General features: G+C 46.0%; 1 protein-coding gene across 5 annotated transcripts in view; it reads right to left on the bottom strand.

Annotated features, from left to right (window-relative positions):
- Window positions 1–22788, bottom strand: part of CTIF (cap binding complex dependent translation initiation factor) — a 1024851-nt gene that overhangs the window by 813169 nt on the left and 188894 nt on the right. For all 5 annotated transcript variants that reach the window (XM_085629575.1, XM_085629546.1, XM_085629566.1 and 2 more), the window contains exon 3: window positions 19359–19439. In XM_085629575.1, coding sequence (XP_085485701.1) covers window positions 19359–19439 — 81 coding nt within the window. The remainder of the gene's footprint in view (window positions 1–19358; window positions 19440–22788) is intronic.

Here is a 22788-nt window from a genome sequence, read left to right as displayed (position 1 = left end):
AAATCTCCAGCACACTTTTTTTGTTTTTTACAAAAACTATCCTTCATGTTTTGCTTTCCTGACTGCTAAATGCATATAGTTCATTTACAGGTATTTACATTTCGTCCTGTATTGCAAAAATACAACACCCTACAGCATTTCCTTCAGCCATACTCTGGGAAGCTTGTCACATAATTCACTTTAAAAACAAAAGTAAAACGGCAAGCCCCATGTTAAAATAATAAAGCAGCCTGACATTCGACCTCTGCCTTGGACGCCCCGTAAATGTGACAAGTTAAACACAGAATTTGAAGGCACCTTTGTTTATTGCTCGGACTTTTCCGACCCACCCAAAATATGCTGGTGACCAACAGTTTGGGAAACCCTGACGTAGAGGATAAGTGCTAAGGTGGAAGGGTTATGAGACAATTTATAAATCTGTAATTTGATTTGTTGAAAATATAACTCATTCCTTACACACCAATGAATTTGCAGTTCTAATGCTTTCTCATGGAGAAAATGGCTATATAAATCGGTGAATTTGGAGGTGGGACAGATCTTTATGGTCTCTACCACGGATGCTGCCCGATTTCTTACTGATTTTGCTTAACATTTCAGACTTCACTTGTTATTGATTTTGCCTATTAATCTGCATTGCTCCTTTCACTGAGAGCCTTCATGCCAATGACTCAATGCTTTTAAATGGGATTTGCTGCAGCTGTACGCTACTATTTCTGTATTGTGCAACTTTTACATGTTGCATTTTATTGTTTTCCTGAATTCTGCTCTAGAACTCACTTTTTGAGCCAGTCCGTCTTTACTAACTGTTTATTGAAATGCTGTTTTGAACTGCGTCTCTGGGACACACTGCCTAGTGGTTTGAGGCGAACACCGTCCCTGATCCACCCATCTCCTGGGTGCACCACTGAGCTGTAAATTGTTAGGGGTACAGACCCACACCATCATTCACAGGACATACGTCAGATTCATACAGTTGGTAGCAGCATTCCCCAACAGTATCCATCTGTAATGATGGTTTGCAGGCAGCTGGTTGCTCAGGCAAACACAAACGTCTCCATCACAGACCCCATAACACAGCAGTTTCTGCATGTTGCTCTGCTGAAAACGCTGCTATTCTGCTTGTTTTTTTGAGCTGCTTTTAACAATTGAATGAACTTTTTAAAATTGATGGTATTATTAAATATGATTGCTGAACTCTTAATTTGTGTAAATTGTGTGAATTGAAAAGAAAGGGGAGAGGAGGAGGAATCGAACCCTGAATTTGGGAGGCTTCTGAGCAGACACCGCCATTTTTCCTAGAAGGTGCGGTCTAGTTGTTTGCACACTAGGGACCTCAAAATGGAACGCTGCGCTTGCACACAGCGGGTGCGCCGCTGGTGCGCCAAAGGCACGCCTAAGGCAAGCCCGTCTGCGCCACGGAGGCGGCCGGCACTGGAAATGCTACCGGTTCGCCAACAGAGCAGTTAGGCCACATCAAGTGTTGCAGAGACAAGCTTCTTTTTTTTTTTTTTTTTTTTTTTTTTTGAAAAAGTTTTTATTGAGCAATAATTCGGTTACAAGTATGGGCCTACAACCACCCGGGCCGGCCGCTAGGTACATAAGGCAATACACACATATCAAGGCTACAATCGGTTCCCAGGGCACTGCCCCGCAGTGGCTCAAGATAGTTCTCGAAGAACAGCAAGCGTCAGTCCAACAATAACAAAAACAAAGGGAAAGACAATAAGAGACAAGCTTCTTAACATTGGTAGGTGTGCGAGCTGCAGCCCCCACCTCCCTGTTCAGATGGCTGCGGACTGTCTTGCATGTAAATACTAACTGGGTGGCCTCTCCCAACCCCGGGGAACGTAATGAGAACAATTACACCGGCACTCACTTTGACCAGCTACGCGGGGAAGGCAATCATTTGAAGGCTTTGCTTCTCAATGCCCGGTCAGTAAAAAAACACGAGCTTCAGCTCCTTGACCTGATAGCAGACTAAACACCTGACATGGTGTTTTTAACCAAAACATGGCTAACTGAAGCCTCTAACCCAACTATCGCCAATGCGATCCCCCGGGATATCCGATGCTTAGGAAGGATCGAAGGGAGGGGCGGGGTTGTGGCCCTTTTTTTCCAGGAGTTCCTATTGGTGACTGTGGAGATAGAGGGGGCAGAGAGCCTGGGCTTCTTACTTACAGTTTCCGCCCATCAGTCCATTGCTGGTGTAGTAATTTACCGCCCGCCGGGGCCGGCAGGAAAATTCCTGGAGTCTATCAGCCACGCTATTTGCGCTATTGCTTGCAAATATAGTCATTACCTAGTTCTCGGAGACTTCAATATCCATATGGATAACCCCACGGAACCAGAGTCTAGGGGGTTATGCGAATCTCTTGACATACTCCATCTGACCCCCGTATGCCCGCCTCCCCACCCATGAAAAGGGGCACATGCTGGACCAGGTCTTTTCATCAAACCGGATTGAAATGGATGCGCCCCTTCCTATAGTTTGGTCGGACCATTGTTTGCTAGGTTTTTAGAGTCCGTAGGGAGCTGGGCAGCCCCCAACCACATGGTGAATCCCGTGTTAGCCGTTTTAGGCCTTTTCATCTGATCACCTCAGAGGCTTTGCAGAGTGCACGTAGTCTTCACCCTATTCACCAAAGTGGGAACCTGCAGAGGGATGTACTTGGAGAATTGGCTTCAACTTCGCTCCTTGGAAGTGGCTCCTCCCACCATGCGGGCAGCTAAAACCAACAGAGCTTCAGCCCCTTGGTTCACTGAGGCCCTTAGGAAAAGCAAAGCAAAAGCGCGTGCAAACGCCTTGAAAGTGTGTGGCGGATTAATCATAAACCCATTGATAAATCTGTTTATAAACGGGCCTTGAAAGACCACTATAGGAAAGTTTGTGATGGAAAGAAACTTTTCTTTTCCACTAGAATTGATCAGGCTGGGAATAAAAGAGAACTCTTCAACATTGTAAAAGATTTCTCTCAGTAGCCCTTTTGTTCCCACTAATGATTGGACTAACCAGAAGGCCTGCTTCTTCCATGACTAGATTAAAATCATGCAATATTCTTTTGACGCCCAGTCATCAGTATCAGAAGCAGACACGGGTCTGCCCTCTGCTGCCAGCCGTAATACCGGTCTCTCCCTTACGCAGTTTTCTCCCATCACATTGGAGAAATTCCTTGTATTAATGAAGGCCCTCAAGTCCGGCTCACCTTCTGATCCCTGTCCGGCAAAACTACTGGCATCTATCGCAGAGGTGATTAACCTGGCTGTTAATTTGGTCTTGAACACCGCTCTGCATGAGGGGCAAATGCCAAAAAGCTGGAAAGATGCCAAGATGCTACCGCTTTTAAAAAAAAACAAAAAAACACATCAGGCCCAATGGTCGCCAGTAACTATAGGCCGATATCTCTACTGACCTTCTTCTCCAAGGTTTTGGAGGGATATTACATGGATGCCAACCATCTTCTGCACCGAGCCAGTCAGGCTTCAGAGCAAATTTCAGCACGAAAACGGCCCTAATAGAAGTAGCTGAAACCATAAAAGCTACACTTGACAAAGGGGGGCAACACGGTTTTGGTGCTGCTGGACCTCTCAGCGGCCTTCGATACCATGCCCCACATCGGACTACTAAGAAGACTCCAGGAGTGAGGTATTGGAGGCACGGTACTTAGATGGTTCAACTCCTTCTTAAACAACCGTCGGCAAACTATCTGGTCCCCTCCTTTCTTGGCTTCCATCCCCACCATGAATGTCGGGGTTCCATAGCCCAACGCTGTTCAACCTGTATATGGCCCCTCTTGCGTTCCTCGCCGAGATATACGGCACTAAAATAGTGTTGTATGCGGATGACACACAATTGCTGTTCACTTGTGAGAAGGGCGCCGAGTTCAATGGCAATGTGATCAACACCTGTCAGAGGTGTTCTCCTGGCTCAGGCAAAATCAATTGAAGTGCAACTCTGAAAAGTCGTAGATTATTTTCTTCAGCTCTTATCCCTGTGCAGCATGGCACCAATGGTGGCCGCAGGACATGCCCCCTCCCCCCCCTTCCAGCCCCCCTGCTTCAGTCAGCATTGTGAAAAATCTTGGGGTCAAATTGGATGATTCCCTTTCTATGAAGGCTCAGATTCAATCAGTGGCCGGGACCTGGTTTGGGTTACTGAGAATGCTAAGGAACTTTCTCCCCCTGCTTCCAGTCTCACAGGAAGACTGTAGTCCTGGCCTTGGTGGTATCGAGACTTGACTATGTAAATGCCCTGTACTTAGGCCTTCCTGATTATTTACTTAGCCGCATACAGGTGATCCAGAATGTGGCAGCCAGAGCTATTCTGGCAGGGCCGAGATCACGAACGACCCCTCTTCTGTCTTCCTTACACTGGCTTCCGGTTCGGAAGAGGATTCATTTTAAAGCATTAGTGTTGGTCTTTAAAGCCTTCCATAAGATATGGGCCCCATATGTTGGGGAAAGGCTCCAGCACTATACACCACAACGAACCCTCAGGTCTTCTGCCCAGTTACTGACCACTACCCCTAGGTTCCTGCACTCCCGGATAGAGGGGTGGGGGGGGTGGGGGGGGGAGGGAGATCTTTTCCAGTCGGTGGCCTCAAGCCTTTGGAATAGCCTGCCCCTCTCAGACAGGTGCAGGATCTCCTTACCTTCAGGAGGAAATTAAAAACATGGCTTTTTCAACAGTAGATTTGGCTGGATTCTGCGTTGGTGCAATCAGTCTAGTGTTATGTGGTCTTTCATAGCACCGGGACACTCCCTGGAGTAGCCGTGCACTCTATAAATACCTGCTAACATAACATAACATCCAGGGAATCTATATTGGTACAGAGTTGTGAGGAAAGTATAGGAACACCTGGAGACCCTTTGTTCAAGGTTCCTACCCTCGTGAACATCATTACCAAAGCTAGCCTTCCTACAAAGAATTGCTGACTTTATCCTAAAATACTTCACGAGGCAAAGTATAAGCAGTGATGCTGACCAAAGTGTAAATGGACTTGCTTCCAATGCAGTTGCAAATGTGTTAGCTCAGCCGTAGGGCACTGTATCATCCTCCCCAAGAAGAAGACATGAATACAATGCCACCTAGGACTGTCCCCTTGTGGTAGGAACGTGGATGCTGGAAAATGGGGGTCAGGTTAAAGCCTCTGGAAGCAGGTTAAAGCCACAAAACTTGAAAGTATACTGTATAGGTCAAACAATAATCTTTTGAAGAACAAACAGTCACCACTGTCTTATATATTAAAGATTGTAAGATATCCGTGAATACGACTAGAAAAGGAACGCATGCCAAGAATAAATAGGCATGCTAGTAAATAAGAACATTTATAGAATGTATTCTGTGAAGAAACCATCTTTCCAACAGCACCTGAGAAATGTTTCCCAGGGGAGATGCATGCCCAGTAGATGCAGCTGAGAAGCCTAAAGCACATCAGTGAGGCTAATCACGGTCTGTGACAGCAAGACCATGAATCAAAATTAAGGAAATGCTTCAACTGGTGACTCGTTTCCAGTAAATAACCTCCAAGAGGACATTTGAAGCAGAAAGAACCAAAATGGCAACACGCATTGGACCGGGTACCGTATGCTTTATAGAAACTTGCAGTACAAGTGAAAAGTCTCCAAGAAAACCTGAATTGTAGGCTTTTCTCTGAAGCATTAAAGCCAAGAGAGTCTTCACCTAAAATAATCCTTTTAATTTATGGAATGAAGAAAGCCCTAAATAACTACTTAAAGAGGGTTCTTTCACTTCGGTATCACTACCCCGTGGGTTGCTTACATGTGTACCAACTCTGTGATGAAACCATGAAAAGTGGGCTATGTATTGGGCATTGACATCATGTGGTTCTTGATGTGTTCACGGAGGGATTCCGGGCACTTGGCTAACCTTGCGATGTCATAGGGTTGAATAAATGTATTCTACAATCAAGGTTTATCGTCTCAGTGATTACATTATTTTGACTACGAGTTGGGCAGACACAACCTGTAAGCTAAAACCCGATGACAACGCTCCCCAGCTTCAACCTAAGCGGCATGGCATAGAACGCAAGGGACCATTGACAGCCAGACACTTCAAAAGACAATCGATTGCCTGATACTGCACTCCTCTTCAGCATCAACAAGGGCAAAGAGTGACTTCCCAGTCCTACAAACATAGTTTTGCTACCTTTGTGCCCTGAGCTTCATTAACTGTCACCTGTGCATGGGCGCAGCCTCGAGCGCATCAATCAAAGGAACCATGCACTCTTCCTGGTAGCATGGCTAGGAAGTGCATGCTTCTGAGCTAGATACATACACCTAGACTACCCCAATGCGACAATGCCAGCGCATGTGCCCGGTAAATGGAGGGTTACCTTACTCCTTCATGCTGCCACAGCTTACTCTCTTCCCAATAAAGTAAAATCTGAGACACTTTAGGTCTGTTGTGCAGTCTAGCCTCGATTTTTAGGTCGAGCCTGAGTCAGCATGCATGCGCTGCTCTACAAGACTTCTGGTGGTGGAGTATGAAATGGAAGCCCCGCCCACACTCCGCCCATATTTGCCATTGGCTTGTGTCATTGTCCTTCGTAAATGCTGGCTTCTGATTCGTAAAGAGGCATGTTAGTCCCTCCTAAGTACCACCTTATCTTCATTTGTAACCTCCCAGGGCAACTGGCCCTTTTACTCTGGTTGTTACAGGGTGCGTCTTCTTTAGTCTGTAAGCACTACTCTCTTACTCCAGGCAGCACATGGGCACCCGCTTTCAATAACAACACGGGCACCTAGCATTATCTCACCTGCCACCCCCTTTACTACCAGTTATTGAATTTCTGCCCGACGGGAAGGATCCTGCAAAGGTTGCGGAATGCAGCGCTTTCCCACGCCTCGGACATGCTGCCTAGGCTCTCCCAGGGTATTTCTGGGCTGCCAGCACTCGGCAAATGTTTTGGACAGCCTTGAACAAATGATGCACCTTAGCCCAGACATACAGCAGAGAGATTTATTACCCTGCCCCCATCGCCCTGGGGACATGGTACGGTGTGTGCCTGCCCATGCATTAGAGTGTGTGGCTTTAGGGGTTGAGTTTAATGCTTTCATAGCCCACCGCTGCAAATGAAAGGAAAAACAACAAGCATTTGCAATGCAATAGGTCTTGCCTTTGCATAAGTTTGAGCTATTGGCATTTTAAATGACAGGGCCTTTCATTTATGTGTTTTGAAAACCTGTAAGTGGTGCGTAAACACACACTTTGCACTTATAGTCTTTGCTTACGAGAAGCAAGGCTGGCAGTAAAAGAGGCGCAGTTACTGCTAGCCTTACGAGACCTATTGCACTGCAAATGCTCGTTTGCCTTGCCTTCAGCAATCTGCACTAGTCCGCTTCAAATGTTGGGTAGAGCTTTGCTGCTGGAACGCTGTTCCCTCCCTCCTGGAGCACTTAAAGCAGGAAAGTGAGCGCTGGAGTCTGCGCAGTGATCCGTAGCCTCCAGCTTTCAGTTTCGCGGTTTTTCCCCTCACTCTCTCCCATCAAGTTACAAGGTGGGGTGGCGGTCAGTGAGGCTCCAGACCCTATCTACCTGTCACGAGATGGGAGAGGGTGAGGAGAAAGCCTGATTGACGGGTAGCCTCGTGCCCTGAAGGCCTCGGGCCTAAAGTGCCCAGAGCTACCTGCACCACTGACCTGCAGGACGTCACTAATGGGGAAGCCTTGAAGCCAGAACTGGGACTTCCCCCCTACCCTGGACAATCTGCCTGATGGCTGGAGCAGACCCCTCCATGCACTTGCACCAGCCACCAGCCACCAGACGGGTGAGGTGGACTGATCACGCGGCAGAGAGGTCCGGCATTAACATTTTTGGGGGGATTGTACAAGCAGTGGTCGAAGTGGGGGAAAAAAAGAAGGAGAACTGTGGGCGGAGAATCAGAGGGCGGGAATAACCCAAGGATTGGATCAGTGAGCGGAGCCAGGGGCGTGGCTAGAATGTGCAAACATCCCAATTTTTAGTATTTGTTTGGCATTTCACTGCCCAGTTTAATCAACCAATGGATACACATGATTACTTAAGAGTATAATGAGTTATGGACATTAAAACACATTCACAAAGTGGGATATGCTTCAAATCACAGAGTGGCGCTAATGTGTTTGGGTGTGAATAAAATCAATCTGGCCAGTTTGCTACCACTCGGTCTTACTTTATTTAGTTATTTTTCATATGTTTAACCTTTTATTCCAGATGCTGCACTTTGGAATTAAAGTACGACATTTCCAGCAAAAATGATTTTCTTTTTTGGATCCATTTCACGGGGCAGCAAATAAAAGAAAGGAGAGGAAAGAGTGAAAACCCCGTCTTGAAGACTCGGTTTTCAGTAAGAGAAGAACTGCTAGACAGAAAGAGAGGAAAGAAGGAAAGAGTGGGATGGGGCAGCTGAAGCGGCAGAGCAGAAGTGGATACTGTATTTTTCTTCTCTGGGCAAGAAGGGAAAGACAGTCCTGTTACTTCTCTGCCGCCCGTCCTCGAACGCCAGGAAACCCCGAGCTTTATTTAAAGGGGATGGTGATTTCTTGCGTCCTGGAACGCATTTTCAAAATAAACAAGTATTGTTAAAAATACTGCGTGAAGCCGCTGCTCCTGCACGGTTACCCGTTTCCGGCTTCCCAATCAATGACGCGAGGCGCAAAGGTCACGAAAGCGCAGGTTCGACTTCGAACCGAGAAACAGTTTGAATAAAGTGAATGTCCTGAAGTCTACGCAGCTTTCAGCCAGGACAGACACCAAGGCGCAGGGCAACATACAATATAAACCATAAAAAAAAAAATAAAAAAAAAAAAAAAAGAAGTTGGGCGCGACGCTGAACTCGCCCGGAGAAGATCTCAAAGTTTAACATAACTGTAAAAATATATATTTATTTATGAAAACATATAGAATAGTTTCCACCGTGGCTTTAACTGTCGAATTGTACAAGCCACTGTTAATTTAGAAGCGCCACAGAACATCAATTGATACATTTGCCAATACAAAATTCAATATTGCAAGAAGCCACACAATTATCGTACATGTTTAAGTAAACTGCCCTCAGCTTGTAGAAATGAATACTTATTTAAAATATCAATTTAGTAAAATAAACGGCTGCTTCGAAAATAACTGGGCTGCGTTCATTTCGAGGCTGTAGTTTAACTGACAAATTTAATGGAATAACTTGATTTAATAGTTTAGGGAAACGAAGTCTCGATGCGCGCCAATTGTAAAATGTTTATGCGAGTTAATTGTCCGATTCCAGGATTTGTCAGCAGTTGCAGTAATGTACGAACTTTGGTTGCGTTTAGTTCCTGCGCGTGACGAGTTCCACAGTTTATCTGGACAATTCCGTCCAAACAACAGGATTTTGTTCGCATCTTCCGCAGATACAGTTCAGTTGCAGCCGCCAGTTAAAATCATTTGATAATTTTATTTTAAATCGCGAGAGGCTTTGTGTGCAAGAAAATGTACCTTGTTCACCAAGGTCAACACACTTTAAGGACCAACAGTCTTAATACCCAAAACGATAGACAAATGCTTTTACGGCAAAAGTAAAGCAAACGAGTCTGTCCAAATGGGACAGCTCGAAAAGCAAAGAGAAAACGTCATAGACACCTCTGTTCCAATGGCTGTCCACCGTTTAGCATAAACGGTGACTACAGCCAATGGAACAGAGGGGCGTGACTTAAAGCCCCTTACTGAAAATACCCTGCTAACACTAAATCTCCCCAGCAAGACTGCGCATGTCTGCGCAGCCTACGCCAGCCAAGACCTAAAAACACTGCAGGTTTTATTTTCCAACAATTTTTCTCTGCCTTCATTCCTTTCTCCCTCACTTTTCGCCCCCTTACCTCCCTTTTGTCTCAATTGTCACTTTTGTCGCTCTCGGTCCATTCCTGGCTCCCTCTTAACGTCCTAACCCCACACACCACTTTATTCTCCGCTCTTCCCTCAGGCTCTCCACTCCGCCTCTACCCCCGTGTGCCTGTTTTTCCACTTTGTGCCACAGGCCTGTATGCGCAGCTTTGCTGTTCCTGCACATTTTAATTTTTTAATAAAGTGCATGCAATGGTTTAATTGAAAGGCGTGCTCTACTGCTCTTGCTGCAATTTGCCTGTGATGTCCCTGCTCGTGTGCCTTTGCTCCAATTTCCCGATTTCAGTCAGACCTATTCATTGTAATTTGTGCGATCACTTCTTTTAGTACACATATTGTAAATCCTCGCTATTTGCCTTTCCCAAGACAAGGATTCATGTGTATTCTTTGGCCTCTGATTTAGAACCCACACAGTGGAGACACGTGTCCGTGCCCTGTGCCTTCAGTACTGGTCTCAGACACCGCTCTAAAGGCCCTTAATGAGGGAACCGCTCAGCTCTTGGATCCCCGACAGTAATGGCTCGCAGCATTCGTTGCTCTCTGGTCTCTGTACCGGAACCCCACAGTTCTAATCCACCTTGGGACTGGCCCGCAACACCGGTCGCACTACTTGGTACTAGGGCCGAAGACAGGCACATACCTCAACACTGCTCTAAAACACCCTCTTCTGATAGTCCTCCCCCTGTGCTGTATGTTGCTTCTGTCTACCTCTCGCATCACTTTGCTGTCTCGCCTACGTGCTTCTGTTCCCCCACCCCGGACTCACATTGATCTCTCTTGCCTAAGTGGTTATCTGCCAACGCTGCTCTCAGTATTCCTCCATCTCATCAGTGTGCTTCTCTTCACCCATTGCATTGCTTCAACACTCCCCGGAACCACATGCATGTTAGTTTTTATTAGTAAAGTCAATAGATCTTTAAGCAGCGACTATTGCCTTTCCCAATGCTTGTTATAAGCTCCATCACCTTTGCCAATTGGTCTCGTGAATGAGAGCTATTGGCATTGGTAATGTGCTTATACAGGTATAGTTGCTTCATTCTTTCCCAACCCTCACATCCATTTCACAATGTGTATCAACAAAACACTGAGACATATGTGATTGGACTACCCCCACCCCCCTTCAGGTTCACTGCCGATCCCAAAGGGTGTGTTCACATAGTCATGTGAATTTGGTCAGGGGTAGTAAAGGCTATACATAAAATACAATTAAAATATGTTTTCCAGTTTTTATATAGCACAAACTCGACTTTGTGTAAGCACTAGTTAAAATTACACAAGGACACATTCATTTTTTGTTAGGCACAGGGAGATCGAGAGATTTGCCCAGAATCTTCTGAGCAAAAACTGGGGATTTTATATTATTTACTACCACCTGTGCTAAGGGGTCGTTATACAGGAGTCTAATCCAGCCCACAAAGTTGGGTCCAAATCCCATTTTACTCAGAACTGAAAATAAACAGGGCCATTTGATTGTGTCGAAAGCCATTGAGGGCATCTAGGGACATCACCATCTTCCCTTAGCGTATCTACTCTTACCAACACCCCATGCAGTCGTCAAAGGTTAAGTGATGTGTTTCTTTCTGGCATGAAGCCCGATTGGTCTGGGTGCACCAGTTTCGAAATAACCTGTATCAGGCGCGTGGCCAGCAATTTTCCAAAGATCTTGACTTCTGCGTTAAGCAATGAGATTGGATGATATGAAAAGCATTTGTTTCTGGGTTTACATTCTTTATAAAAGACCACTATAGTGGCTAGTCTCTGGTTTGATAGGAGTCTGCCCACTTCACGACTCTCTAAATACATATCGCTAAAGTAGGGGGCAATTTTATTGGGTGCCAATTTGTAAAGTTTTATTGGGAAGCCGTTGGGTCCCATGGCCTTTCCAGACCGCAGGCCCCTAACGGCCTGGGCTACTTCATTAGTTCGGTCACTTTCCATTAGTGTTAAGTCATCAGCTGTAAGGGCTGGAAGAGGCATATCTGCCAATAAGGCTCCCGATTCCCATTCGGGCACGGTATTATTAGATGCAAAAATGTGTATATAGTGTATAGCAAACTCATCCGTTATCGATTGCGGATCGTATAGTATTTCTCCTCTCTCTGCAGTAAGCTCTGTAACTAGTCGATTCACTTGGTCACACTGGTCGAGCCAGGCCAGTAATATTCCTGCCTTGTTCCAGACCTCATATATTCTATTTAGGGAGGCTCCGCTTAGTGTTTTTGCTGCATCTGTGACCAGGTCCTTATATTCTGCAAGATGTCTTCCTCCAGCCTGACGTTTTCGGGCACCCGCCATCAAGGAAATGGCGTGACCCCTCACCACTGTCTTAAAGGCTTCCCAGAGCATCTGGGCAGAACCCACTGAGCCTTCTTTCTCCCGGAAGTAAAGCTCTATTTCGTGTGTGACTCTTTTCCTTACTGAAGGGATTCGGAGACTCCATGGATTTATTGGCGCTATTCTCCCACTATGACACGGGCCCATATCGGGGAATGGTCCGATAAGCCCCTTACAAGGTGATGTGCCTCCCTAATTTGCCCCACCTGGTTGGCTGGGGTAAGTATATAATCTATCCTAGAAAGGCTATTGTGGGCGCCTGAGTGGAATGTGAATTGTATCTCGTTGGGGTAGTGGGTGAGCCACGTGTCCACCAATCCCATAGACCCTAGGAATTCGTGGAAGTGCGACCGTGTGGATTGTGTGTCCCGAGGGGGGTGGCAGTCGAGCCGTCCCGACACAACCGCATTGGAATCCCCTCCTATCAGGAGTCGTCCCATCGGGACAGTTAGTAATGGACCTCCAAGATCCTTAAATGCTAGTGTGTGGCGCTCCGGAGGGACATACATTGCCACTATGGTAATTGCCTGGTCCTCCCAGCTCCCCGACGCTGAAGCATATCTACCATCTGTGTCTACCCAGGTCCGGTCAATGAATATGGGGAAGGCCTTTCTCATCGTGATCCCTATTGCTCTAGATCCGGTAAAAAATCCAGAGTGTACGACTAGTTTGTATCCCCACCGGTTAGTTGTATTGCCAATTAAATATGCCCCTTGTAATAAAACCACATCGGGAGAATGTCATTTTATAAATTGGAGTATGATCCTTCTTTTGAGCTGGTCTCCCAGGCCATTGATGTTCCAAGATAATAATCCAAGTCCTTTTTCGGCTAGTGGACCCATTGTGGCCAAAACAGATTTCCCAGATTATTTTTTAATTCCCCTGCGATGCCCAGGTGCCCCAGCCTGAGCGCTGGTGTTACAAGTGAACAGATAAGGGCATGAGGGTTTTTCGCGTCAAATCACGGTGTGACTTCTCTTTTCTAACCTAACTTTCACTGTTCTGTCATCTAAACCATGATCTAAACCTGAAAACAACCAACTTCCTCCCTCCCTACGTCCTTGCAATCAATTAAAACTACCCATGTCCCCAACTATTTGGAGTGCCTGTCGCCCTGTCCCCAAACTAATCTATGAGATGTAAAGGGGGTGGACTGTCTGTTCCTTCACCTGCCACCACTTGTACACTTTACTACATACGTTCCAGCACAATAACTTTAAACATTAAAGGATAATGTCACTTAGCCGGTCTCCAGCCTCTTCATTAAGTGTTCAGATGGAGTTGGTTTGACGCGGATTGTCTGTTGAGTCCGAGGTTGCCTCAGCTACCCTCTTCCTCCCGGTTCTCAAGATTGACGATACTTATCGTTCTCCGGGCCGGTTTGTTTTTTTGGGAGGTTTCTCCCTCCACTGCTTGGAATGGTTTCCCTTTATCGGTCTCCATCCTTCCAGCCATTCTTGCGCTGCTAGGGGTATCAAAGAACCATGGCTTTCCCTCGGCCTCAAGTCTCAATTTTGCTGGAAACAACATTTGAGTATTTCAGTCCCTTATCTCTAAGCACTTTTTTTAAGCCCCGAAAGGAGCGTCTCTGCTTCTGGACATTTACTGTGAAAACAGAAAGAAGGTTATCAAATTGTTCTCGTATGTAACCGCTGAGGTACTACGGGCCGTTTGCAATACAATGTCTCGGTCTCTAAAATTAAAGAGCCAATAATGGTCTTGTGGGTGCCCCTGGTTTCAGCCTGCCGCCAGGTATCCTTTGGGCTCTTTCAACTGAAAAAAAATTGGAGCGGCCCCTCAGTTCTAGATAATCAGCGATCAGTCCTATGACGAAGAGGTCGGATGAAGGCCCCTCCGCTCGTTCAGGGACCCCTAGGAACTTAACATTATCACGATGTGACCTGCCCTCATATTCTAGTTTACGCTCCATGATTCTGCTGGCGGCCTGCAAGTCCTCGATTTGCTCTGATGAGCATTACTTTTGTCGTCATCGAGTCCATTCTGTGTTCGAGTGACGTTCACACCCCATTGATCGCCTCCATGTCATCTTTCAGGGTAGGATCCACCCTTCTGAACTCGTTCCTGCCGTCATGTCCGCTTTGTCCGCCACCTGTGTGTCGGTAGTTTTGTGCATTGTGTATCTGTCCAGTTTAGTTTGGTGGGTGCCTTTATTACTCCTAACCCCGGATATCCTTACTGGTTTAGAAGCAATGGGAGGGGAAGCGGGGTGGGGGTGTCCCTGCTAGCCAGTGCCTAGTTCCCCTTGATACTTCCTGCCACCTGCCTGCAGGGCATGAGGTCCACTCTCCCAACTCGGCCTGTTTGGGTTTTCTTGGGGGGCAGGTGTCGGGGGGCAGGTGTCGGTCTTCAATGACGTTAAAAGGGACCCCTCAGTCACCCACAGCCGAATCCTCGAGTTCCTCCGGTAGCAGGCCCCCGGGCACCGTCTGTCATTTTGCAAGCAAAGTCTTAATGTGTCATATCCAGATCTTCCATCATACCCAGAGTCACTCCAAACCGCAGAGCATCCGGTTGATTCCCTCTTCGATCACGCCACTTTTAAGTGCCAGGCCTTACTTTCAGATCGATTTGTTATTGGGGGGGAGGGGGGTCCCCCGGAGGCGCGGAAAAGCTCCCGACCTCTGCTGGATCTAACAACCCCCCCAACCCTCCCACGACTGGGCTCCAGTCGTAAATGTATGCCGGTAAATCTTTGGCTCAGGATGCACCTCAAAATATTGATTGTATCTTCTATTGCATCAGGCCCCTCACTTCGAGATACTTTCTCAGCTGGTGCAGATTCATGCTCATAGTACCCACTCCTGCGGTCGGCCCTGCAGATAAGCAGCCGAGGTCAAAATGGCTGCTCTCTACCTCCTCCCCTAATGCACGGCGCCAGCACCCAATCTCCTCTTGGTACGTGCCCCACCAGTCCTGGCTCCCTTACCTCAGGGATTCAGAGCAGGCACCGTAAGGAATGTATTCGGCACAGCCAGCACCCAACCGCAGTCCCTTTCTGCTGAGTTGCGACCCGGCCCTCCAAAATAGAGTCCACGGCTCTGGATGGATCAACTGCAGGCCGCATATCACCCCTAGCTGCTTTCCGCACAGTGGAAGAGCGTGTCTGCTCGCAAAGTTCTCCGCTGACACCTCCAGGACGATACAGCCATGTGCTGGTTCGTATTTCAGATTACTGGTCGGATTAATTGGTGGTGGAGGCTAGAGAGTCACCGAGCCTCTCCAGCTTGCGTCCATCTTCATCTATGCTTAGCCACTGAGCTACATTTTTAAGTCAGGACAGAGATCGAAGTTTAAAGAAACAGTTATTTCATGTGTTTTCAAATTTCATGTTAAGTTTTTGTAAATAATACACTCAATAGCCTTAATTTTAAACACCCAAGTAAAGTCACCATCTTAGTCTTTATTCAGTTACATATACCCCTAGAGTTTGAATGTTGACCTCCAACCTCCAGTTTATTTTGGAACTTCTGTTTGTATTTACTTTGAGCTTTTCCCCCCTGTGTGAATCAATGCACTAACATCGTAAGTGGCTTCGTCAGATGTACTAGGCCTTTAAACTAGCCATCCTACTTTGATAATCCTGTGTGTGTCCAATGCAATACAACTCTCTTACTGGCTATATGTATGTCTACCCTAGGTATGCAGATGATTGATGGTAGGCGGAGCTTGAAGTATCTTGAAAGGTAGTCTAGCGCCTGTAGTAGAACATCAGACTCGCGTGCTTCAGATCGATTTTCCAGGACTAGCTCTGAGAATGCGGAAATTGCAGTGAGTATAACTATGCTCAATGGCGTACCTCTCACTCCCATTTATGTCTTGTGGTGGAACCTTAACGGGAACAGTTGTGTCGAAAGATTCATAATGTGCGACTATGACGTTGGAGTAGTCTTTACCACCTGAGATGTCGCTGGGAGCCCCTAAAATTATGCTGCATGCATTTCAACTGGATACCTCAAAAATATTGTGTGTTGTGTCATTCCAGAAATCTCTCTTCGTACCTCACTCACCCTCCTATGCACCTAAACTTCACACTGAGGTGTCCCGTATCCTCCAGTCTAGTTTTGTTGTTTGAGGCAAAGTTCATGGTTTTGCTGAGAGAGTAGAAACCGGCCCTAGAGGGTATGGAAGCCTCCCCGGGGGGAGTATGACCACCACACAGAAATACTCAAGGAAGACTTCTGTAATTTCAATTTCAACATGAGGAGAGTTCAGATTAGTGTATACCCTACTTGTACCATTCAACTGTACAGTAGGAGGCAATGGCATTGCAACTCTCAGACTACACAGTCTGATCAGGATGCCCCATTTATGGTGTGTTGCACGTCTTCCCTCAAACCTGGTCAACACAGAAAACCCAAAGTGATTGGGTAATGCTCCCAGAATGGACAAGAGGTTGGGGAGAGTTCTTGAGTGTGTGTGCTATAGCGGAATGGTAACTGCGGGTTGACAGAATCAGGGGACTGTGGGACTGAATTAGATTGGAGTTGGAGGAAGCCACAGTGATAACCAGTCTGGTCACACCTTGTCTACCATGAAGATGATCCTGGGTACCAGATTCATCATTATAATAATGAAGACATCCACTTTTAACATTGCAATCAGATTTTTTTAATTAACATTTTGCCTCTTATCGATCATTGAAGGGCCAACGAGCAGCCGACCTCTCTCACTCCAAAAGCACCAATGTGAGTAGCAGTTTTATAGTAGAGTAATGTAGTGTCCCTTCAGGCCTGAGCCAGAAGGCACTATGCTCTATCTGCTTCCCACAGAAAGTCGAGGTCTGCCAGAGTCCATACCAACTTTGGTGCGAGGAGAATAGTTTTTCCCAGTTTATTCGACACGGTCATAGCTCAGTGATTTACCTTTTAGGTACAAGACCCATTCTGACCATGGTAGCCGATATTTAAAGAACCAGGGCAAAGAGTACAGGGGACAATGGACATCTGTGCCTGGACTCCCACAGTGTGAAGCAGCCCACCTGTCGGAATCTTGGCTTTGCTATGGGAGTACAGCCTGTGAACAGCATGCCGCACACGTCACAGTGGGGCCTTAAGTTACTGAGCCACCTTGTCAGCATAGTATGAGGAACAGGAAGTCGAATGTGAAGCGACAAACTGAGGTATAATGGCTTCTAGCTACAAGTCATAAATCAAGGGGGGAATGGATCACTTGTAACTAGAAGTAGGGGTTCATAAATCTTAATTTGAAACTTATAACACCTGAATAGGTGTTAATGAGAACCCTCAATAGCGTATTTTAGAGTGGTATGGGCGGTTTATCTTGATTCTCCGCCTTTGGAATACGCGTCAGCATTATCATTGGGTCTCTTGTTAGTCATGCTGCCTCCACCTGGAGGGAACCACTGCTTCTTAGTAGTGATCAGTAATAGTGGTGCAAAAGTAGTGATAGTGAGGTTAAAAATGTCACACCCACACTGCCCTCAAGAGGTAAAAATTTAATCTGGTGGGTGTGTGGGGAGACTTTTAAAAAAGAGAGGTGGTGCTAAGGGTTAGATTATGTAACCAGAGCACTGTAGGTGTCCATATCAAAAGGTCGACATGTTTCTGCCCATTCAGTGCCCCAGGAGGGGGTCGTGGGGCATTCTTCAGGACCTATTAGTAGTGTGAACTGATGATGCACAGTTCTAGAGGTTGAAAATAATGCTGTCTTCAACAATATGATAGATAGCCAAGTCTCAAAATTCTTGTTGCCTTGAGACGCGTCCGTTTTGCGGCTTTGCCTTGCCAGCGCTAGTGTCTTGCCTCAGTTGCGGGCAGAGCACGACTTGTGCTGACGCTGGCGGGCAGGGCTCGTGGAGGCTCCACGAGCCCTGCCCGCTAGCGTCAGCACAGCGTATTCCAAAGGCGGAGAATCAAGATAAACCGCCCATACCACTCTAAAATACGCTATTGAGGGTTCTCATTAATACCTATTCAGGTGTTATAAGTTTCAAATTAAGATTTATGAACCCCTACTTCTAGTTACAAGTGATCCATTCCCCCCTTGATTTATGACATATGCTCTGGAAGATGAATGGATGACTATCTCTTCTAGCTCCCCCCTTTCTTGATTGGATGTTCTAGCTACAAGTGTCAGCCTACTGCTTTCAGGGAAGAGGGCAACTACACAGCTCATCAAGAGCGCCAGACCTACTAGCTAGAGCCTTGGCTACTGCAGAATCAAATTGGAAATATTTACAGACCCAGTTAACTTGTTTTTTTCCTGATTGTGATTGGTTTTTCGTAACTGAAAATACAATCTTAATTTTTCCTGACACAGAAAATTTACTCTGACCTACATGAACCCTAAACTGAGTTTGTGCAAATGACAATTGCATGCTGCAGAGACAGGACGTTTTATTGTAGAAATTGCAAAGATGCAACAATGTAATAACTTGTCTTGTAAAAAAAAGAAAACAAATCTGAGAAATATGTGTTGGCTGCTGCACTTTATAGTTGAGAATTAAAAAAGTAATGCTACCCTTAGGGCTGCTGGTGATCTAGGAGTAGTCCATGAGGGGTACAGTACCCTCACTGTACATTACAAATGACTTGTTTCTCTCTCTCTCTCTCTCTCTCTCTGTCATCATAGTATGGCAATTATTAGGCTGCCTCACTCAGTTAGCAAGTCTACTGAAGGTAGAGCAATACAGAAGAGAGAAGAGAAGGATGCTGCGTGACCCTGGAAGGAGCCATGAGCTATCTGCACACTGCGTTAACTGGTTCCCAGTCTACCAATAGGGTGAAGGGGTTCTGGTGACTCGGCCTCCAGGGCAGAGACTTCCCAAGGTGCCAGAACATGGAACAGCAGCATGAAAGTGCGAGCAGCCCCAAGAACTAAGAAAGATGCATATGAAACATACTTAACACATGCATGCCAACCTCTTGTATTTCGAGATACGTCCAAGATTAATAAAGGTTTCCACATAATAATTTGAATGTATTTAGAATAAAATCCCACGAAGCCGAGCATCATCCGCACCAGCTACATCTTGTAAACGTCTCCCATAGTTCCCTCTCAATGCCAAACCGCTGCAATGGCTGCTCTGACTGCACCCCCCTCCCCCGTGATAGAGTGAGCAGAAACAGGAGCTGAGTGCACAGACAGACAATGGGGCTCCTGCTTCCCCTACCTGAGTGACATCTGGGGAGGAGCCTTTGCCTTTTGAGGACGAACAACTTCCATCCAGCTGCTCCGTGCAGTCCACCGTCCACTAGAGAAAAGGAAAACAAGAGGTGCCTGAAAATAGGGTTCATTCGGAGAGGTGCAAGAGTGCAACACACAACTTGGATCATAAGAAAAAAAACAGGGTGCATACTTATCAGCAGGCTCGGCTGCTGTGCCAATCACCACCAGCTAGAAAGGCTACTTTCACTGGTGTTTCATGTCATAACAATTTACAGTACAGCAGCTTCATTGGTTCAATTGTGATTACAGCTTTGGGAAGTGAACATGCCAGATAGATAGATAGATTAGATAGATTAGATAGATAAGAATAGATAGATAAGAATAGATAGATAAGGATAGATAAGAATAGATAGATAGATAGATTAGATAGATAGATTAGATAGATAGATGTGTAAGAGAGGGTGAGAGATGGAATGAGCTCCCTGAAGCCATGTAGGAGTACTTCCGAAGCACTAACACGGCTCTCCATAAAAAACAGGGACCACGGCGGTTTGTGATGCAAGGTTGTGGCAGTGGGAGGGATACCTGTATGTCTGGTATTTAGCATAAACATTCACAACAAACGAACATCATTTTTATTTTAGGAGACTGCTCAATTCCTTCACAACAAAGATCTCTCCATTGATTTTTATCATTCAACATTTTAATAATTCATTATTTTAACATTCTTTGGGTCAACGTATTACTCTTAATTTCTATACCTTTAAGAACAGAGCACCATTCCTCCTGGAGTACCTACCAACAATCCACTTTTTATCTACCCTTAGTCCATATTTGTACTTTAATCATCATCTAAATATCCCGCTTGACTAATCATCCGAAACGTTGCAGACAGCAGCTGAAGTGAGTGGCAAACTAGTTTAGAAACATTTGTGAAGATTCGTCAAAATGCACCAAAGTTATTAACAAAACAAAAATGATTTTTCCAATGGAAACTAGGTCCTAACTACCTACTTACTACCGCCAGTAAGTAATGTTTATACTCACTGAAAAAACAAAGGTTAAAGTGACCTTATAATTAGATGTTGAAAGGAAACCAACTTTTTTATAAAACCAAAATCCACTGAGATACGTCATTTATATTACTGTGAAGTAACTAGAGCTTGTGCCCCCCCCCCATCCACCGTTCATGACCTCACATATAACATCACTCATGGCAGATAAATGGTATAGTGTCAACCAACCTATTGCTCCTCTAAAGCCCCTAGATCAGAGGCTCCCAACCCGAGATCCAGGAACCTCTGGGGGACTGTGAAGACTTCTCAGGGAGTCAGCGACTACTTAGAAAATTAAATGATATTAACAAATTAATAAAGTGTTTATAAATAAAGAAGCCTTAACTAGGTTGTTTATGTGCATTGCCCCTCGCCCTGTGCCCCCCTCTCCTCTGCAATCCGTCGTGCTGCCACTGCTCCTGCCGCTTGCCCTGCTTGGTCAGCTTGCTGCCTCTGACCCCTCCCACTGATGTCCGCTGTCCGTGTGCATGCCCCTGCCTCCTCACGGTTTAATTCTGTGCATCTTCTCGCTGGTGCTGGATGCCGTCTCTAGGCAACTGTGGCTTCCACTTCTCGATTAGGGTTATGGATTTGTGAGAAGCTGGAGCTTGTTGGCAGTTGCTGTGGAGCACAGACAGACTAGGGGTCGTTACATGTACGCTGGAATAAGATACCGGTTCCCCTTCGCAAAATTTCTATTTATAGTACTTTTAGGAAACAACTTAAAGCATTTCTATTTTAATCATACTCTCGACTTCTAGCCCCAGATAAAAAATTTCTAACCAAGCGCCGAGATGCCCCCCGGGTGATTCGTGCTCTATAGAAAGAAGAATAACATAACATAACTTAATAAAATCCTATTCATATCAAGCCACCGTGTCGGTGCCTTTCCGAAACTCACAAATGCCCTCCATGGTCCGGTGGGATTACTGCCACTGTCCCGTCCCCTGTGTTGCCTGTGTGCATGCCCGTGCTCCCTCCCTCCAGCAACGTGGTCCATTGTGCTGCTGCATGCATCTACCCCTCTCTCCTTCCCTTTGCATTCTATTGTGCTGCAACTGCCTCTGCCATCTGCTCCCTACCCTTTGTTGTCAGTGTGCATGATTCTGCCCCCAATCTTCCTGCCATTCACAGTCTTTTGTGATACCCCTGCCTCTGCCACATACTCTGCCAGGTCAGCTTGCTGCCCCTGTCCTCCTCGACCCTGCCCTCCACTATCCATGTGCGGGAGAGAAAACAGTTTTCTAACATGGTTCATCAAATCCAAACAGAGGATCAGCATTTTACACTAGCTAAAATCACCTTAGAACACACCACCATTCTTACACAATTCCTGAACTTCGTATGGTACCATCAACAAATAATTTATAAGGTGACTAAAATCTGTGACCACCATTTACATATGCTCCTTTTTGTGATCTTCAAAACCTGATATTCACTACAATGCATTTGAATGGGGACCACGACCCAGAGTCCAGTAACGGCTGGCACAAAATGTTGTCCATGTTGTGGCCAATCACTCGGGGGGGGGTGGGGGAGGGGGGAAGAGGGGTGTCACTTTGGGTCACGGTGTGCTCACCCTGCCACCTTATATACATTTTTTTAATTCAAGTTTAGGATGCAGAGACATTGTCCCAGATTGGGACGCCAACAGTGTACAGCTATTTTTAACCCCTTCATGGACCACCCTGAGCACCTCTTTAAATGCAGTTCTCAAAACAGCTGAACGCATTTTACCCCAAATAACAAAAAGCATGCTTTCTGAACGTTCTTACTTTCTGCCAAATATGGTGCAATTCTTTACGCCTGTTTTTTTTTGTATTGCTTACCAGAATTTCCTATGGGAATGAATCCCCCTTTCTCTTGCCCCCACTTGACTGATCACCCCAAAACTTTCCAGGAAGGAGCTGAAATGGTTGAACTTATTTATTGGAAAGTTTTGTGAAGATTCGTCACATAGCACCAAAGTTCTTAGTAAAACAAATATGCTCTTCCTATAGAAACTCTAACCTAACTAAGTACACAGTGGCGACCGCCACTGTGTAGTTATAGTAAGGTCAGAGATTCCATAGGAGAGGCACATTTTGTTACATTATAGACCAGACCCTGCATCCAACTGCCTTTTTACAGGCCTTAGACTGTGTGCAGTGGGGTTATGTTGTATCTAATATAGAGGCCCCTTCCTCATGACCATGAAATAAATGCCAAGATGGGGTTAATCAATATGAACAAGTAAAGAAGGTATGAGGGCCTTATGCCTATAAATTAGAGGTCTCTTAGGAAGGGATCTCCTCAGCCCTGTGGAAGGCCACTGACCCAACTGGGCACAAAGAAAGGCTGAAACATGTTGGCAATAAGCAGTGGAAATGCGAAACAAGG

This window comes from Triturus cristatus, chromosome 2_1, assembly GCF_964204655.1.
Source record: "Triturus cristatus chromosome 2_1, aTriCri1.1, whole genome shotgun sequence".
In the NCBI taxonomy this organism is placed as follows: Eukaryota; Metazoa; Chordata; class Amphibia; order Caudata; family Salamandridae; genus Triturus; species Triturus cristatus.
This window is presented reverse-complemented; position numbering and strand designations above follow the sequence as displayed.